At 63.1% G+C, this 2,965-nt stretch overlaps 1 protein-coding gene across 1 annotated transcript in view; it reads left to right on the forward strand.

Moving 5' to 3' along the window:
• RAB26 (RAB26, member RAS oncogene family) overlaps positions 1-2,965 on the forward strand; it is a 28,884-nt gene that overhangs the window by 23,758 nt on the left and 2,161 nt on the right. The window contains 3 exon segments of the mRNA XM_009286490.1: positions 596-653; positions 656-697; positions 1,093-1,145. Of these exon segments, the coding sequence (XP_009284765.1) occupies positions 596-653; positions 656-697; positions 1,093-1,145 (153 nt within the window).

Below are 2,965 nucleotides of genomic sequence, written 5' to 3' on the forward strand. Positions count from 1 at the left end.
CCTGCCTCTTGCCGCTCGGTGACTGCAGCTGGAGCCAGTGAGACCGGAGCAGCGCCTGCGGGGTTTGCCTGGCATTTCCAGGCGGCTCCTGCTTTGGGAGAGTCAGAGGATGGTGAGAGGGATGGAGATCTCCGAAGGGATCCGCATCCCCTGGCTCAGTCTGCGTCAAGCCCGTGGGACACGCGGGGAATTTCATGTTCCCCCACAGCCCCCCGAGACCTGACCGTTTCTCCGACCCCTTTGCCCGGAGCTCAGTAACGACGTTAGCGCTGATCTTCCCCCGACAGCAGCGTGGCACTCTGCAAACATATCGCTGCATTAAAAACTGATAAATTAAATTAGCGGATCCCCATGCATCCATCTGCTGGATGGATTTTCCGATTAAGGGACATGTTGGGAGCCCTTTGCCACGCACCATTATCTCCACATGCTGAGGAGCAGGGAGATGCTGCTTCAATATTTATTGCACTTGTCACTTTTCCTATTACTGTCCCTAGAAGCAAAAGGCTGAAGAAGCTTCCTGGGGTTGCACCGTGCCGTTTGGTTTGGTGTTGGTTTTGGTGCTGGGTGGGTCCCTCGGCCCACGCGGCGGCAGGTCGTGGCTGACCCCCCGCTCCCATCTGCCTTCCAGATCTGGGACACGGCCGGGCAGGAGCGTTCCGCAGCGTCACCCACGCCTACTACCGGGACGCCCACGGTAAGCACGGCCACCACTGCTTCCCAGGGGGGAGCCCCCTCCCGCCGGCTTTTCGGGGCCCCAAGCCGCGACTCCAGGCCAGGTGAATCAGGAATCACCGGAGTGGTTTCCCCGTGGGAAGCAGCCGCCAAGGATGGAGGAGCCTCTGTGTGTCGAAGTGCAAACGCCAGGTGTCTTAAGGCATTGCCCGTGGTGGATTTAAGCATGTTGCTTTATATTTTTCAGCAGGGACCTCAGCGGTGCGTTAACGCCGCGTCCCCAGGCGTGACCCGCAGCGGGACGTGCGCTGGCTCGGGGAACGGTGCAGAGCAAGCTCTGAGACACTGGCTCTGCTCGGCCGTGCTCCTGCCTGGCACCACGGCACCAGCACTAATGCACCCTCCCTCTCTCCGCAGCCCTGCTCCTGCTCTACGATGTCACCAACAAAGCGTCGTTTGACAACATCCAGGTACGGCAGCACCCCCTGGCCCCTCCTGCCCGTCCCTCCTGTGCGATGGGCTGGGTGGCAGTTGCGGGTCGGCCCCGGGGAGGGGGTACGTGCCGCAGGAGATGCGTGTTGGAGGTGTGAACCGTGATCGTTTCCAGAAGGGCTGTGGCTAATGCCGAGCGCCCATCTGCCTACGAGGACACCAGAGGGCAGGCAGAGAAGGCTTTCCTTTTCATGGCAAAGAAAAGGGGTGATGGATTCACTTCACCGGCAAATTAATGCTGTGTGTAATTACAGCACCGGCTGGAGAACTTGCTCCTGTAAATGAGCGCAGGCAGCTTTACTGAGCGAGGTGCTCCCTCGTCCTCCTCTACACCTTCTGGTCCCCATGGGTCGGGCTTGGGGGGCGCGTTGCCCCCACCCACCTTAGTGCCAAACCTGGGCAGGGCTGCACACTCCTCGCCCCCGGCAGACCTGCCCTTCCTGCCGGCTTTTGTGGGGATCCCTTGTGCTGCCCGAGTCTGCCCCTTCCCTGCAGACTCAGCCCCCCCTGGCTGACCCTGAACCCCCACGCGGGTGCTTCAGGGGTGCTGGGGAGCAGTGTCAGAGCAGAAGGCTCCGTTAAATCTGCCAGAGGGGGGGGAGAGCAAATGCTGCCCGTGGGCACGTCGCTGTGTGGGGGGGCAGGAGGACCCGGTGTCGGTGTCCCCTCCTCTCACCCCACCAGACCCGTGCGGCTGCTGGGGGCCACCTACGCCAGTGCCGGCAGAGCATACCGCGATCCGGGGGGGCAATTAGCCCTGAATGAATAGGATGTAATTGCTCATGTGCCGGACGCAGAGTACACCATGTGCGTCTGTGGCGAGCAGGCTCTGTGTCTGCAAAAACACCCTGTTCAATAGCACGGGAGGTGCCGTGCCGGCATTAACACCCCGGGGCGGGGAGCGGTGATCTGCTGTGCCAGCTCCTGGGGGGTCCTGCACCGCCCTGACCCCCTGGCCTGGGGTGCCTGGAGCTGTCCCTGCTCTGGAGCATCTGTCGGCAGCCCCACGCCTGCCACCCACCTGCGCCCACAGCCCTGCGGCGGGGAACAGGGCACGTCCTGCCACCCCGCTCCCACGTCCCCGGCACTGGGAATGCTTCCTCCAAGCTTGGACTGGCCAGCGGTGGCATTTTCCAGCCTGACGAGCTGGATGGCTCGAGGAGAGTGTCTGCTGCCGGGCGTAATGAAGAGTGAGTGCTGGTCGTTAACCAGGCTGCGGGTCTGCACTGAGGTGGCGATCCTGCAACAAGACGGAAAATCACTTGGAGGTTTCACGCTGCTGGGTAACGCGGCCCCATCTGCACCATCGGCTCTCCCAGCCCTGCAGGGACGTGGGAGGGACGGCTGCGGGAAGGATGGCTGTGGGGCGCGGAGGGACGGCCGTGGGGCACGTGTGACCCTGGCGGGGAGGAACGAGCACCCAGGGCGAGTGCGAGGTGCTGGAAAAAGGGACGGAGGGGGAGCGGTGCCAGAAGGGAGCGGAGGGGGGTTGTCAGGAGTGACCGAGTGTCCGTTGGACCAACCCACCCGTGGAGCTGAGCACCCCGAGACCAGCCGGGGTGTGATGGAGTCCCGGGGCTGCGTCCGTGTGTGTTGGGCTCCCACGTATTGTCAGTGACAGGCTCTAAACCAGAATCATCCGTCGCTTCCCTGGCTGGCCGGGTGTTGATTCCAGATGCTGCTGTGGAGGAGCGGTGGTGGAGCGGGGATCACCCGGCACTTGCCATAAGCGCAGCGTCGGGGCACGGGCTGCAGCAGCACTGCCTGCCCGGGAAGCAGCAAGCGGCTGCTCGTGCTG

Source organism: Aptenodytes forsteri, unplaced genomic scaffold (assembly GCF_000699145.1).
Source record: "Aptenodytes forsteri isolate BGI_AS27 unplaced genomic scaffold, ASM69914v1 Scaffold55, whole genome shotgun sequence".
Lineage (NCBI taxonomy): Eukaryota > Metazoa > Chordata > Aves > Sphenisciformes > Spheniscidae > Aptenodytes > Aptenodytes forsteri.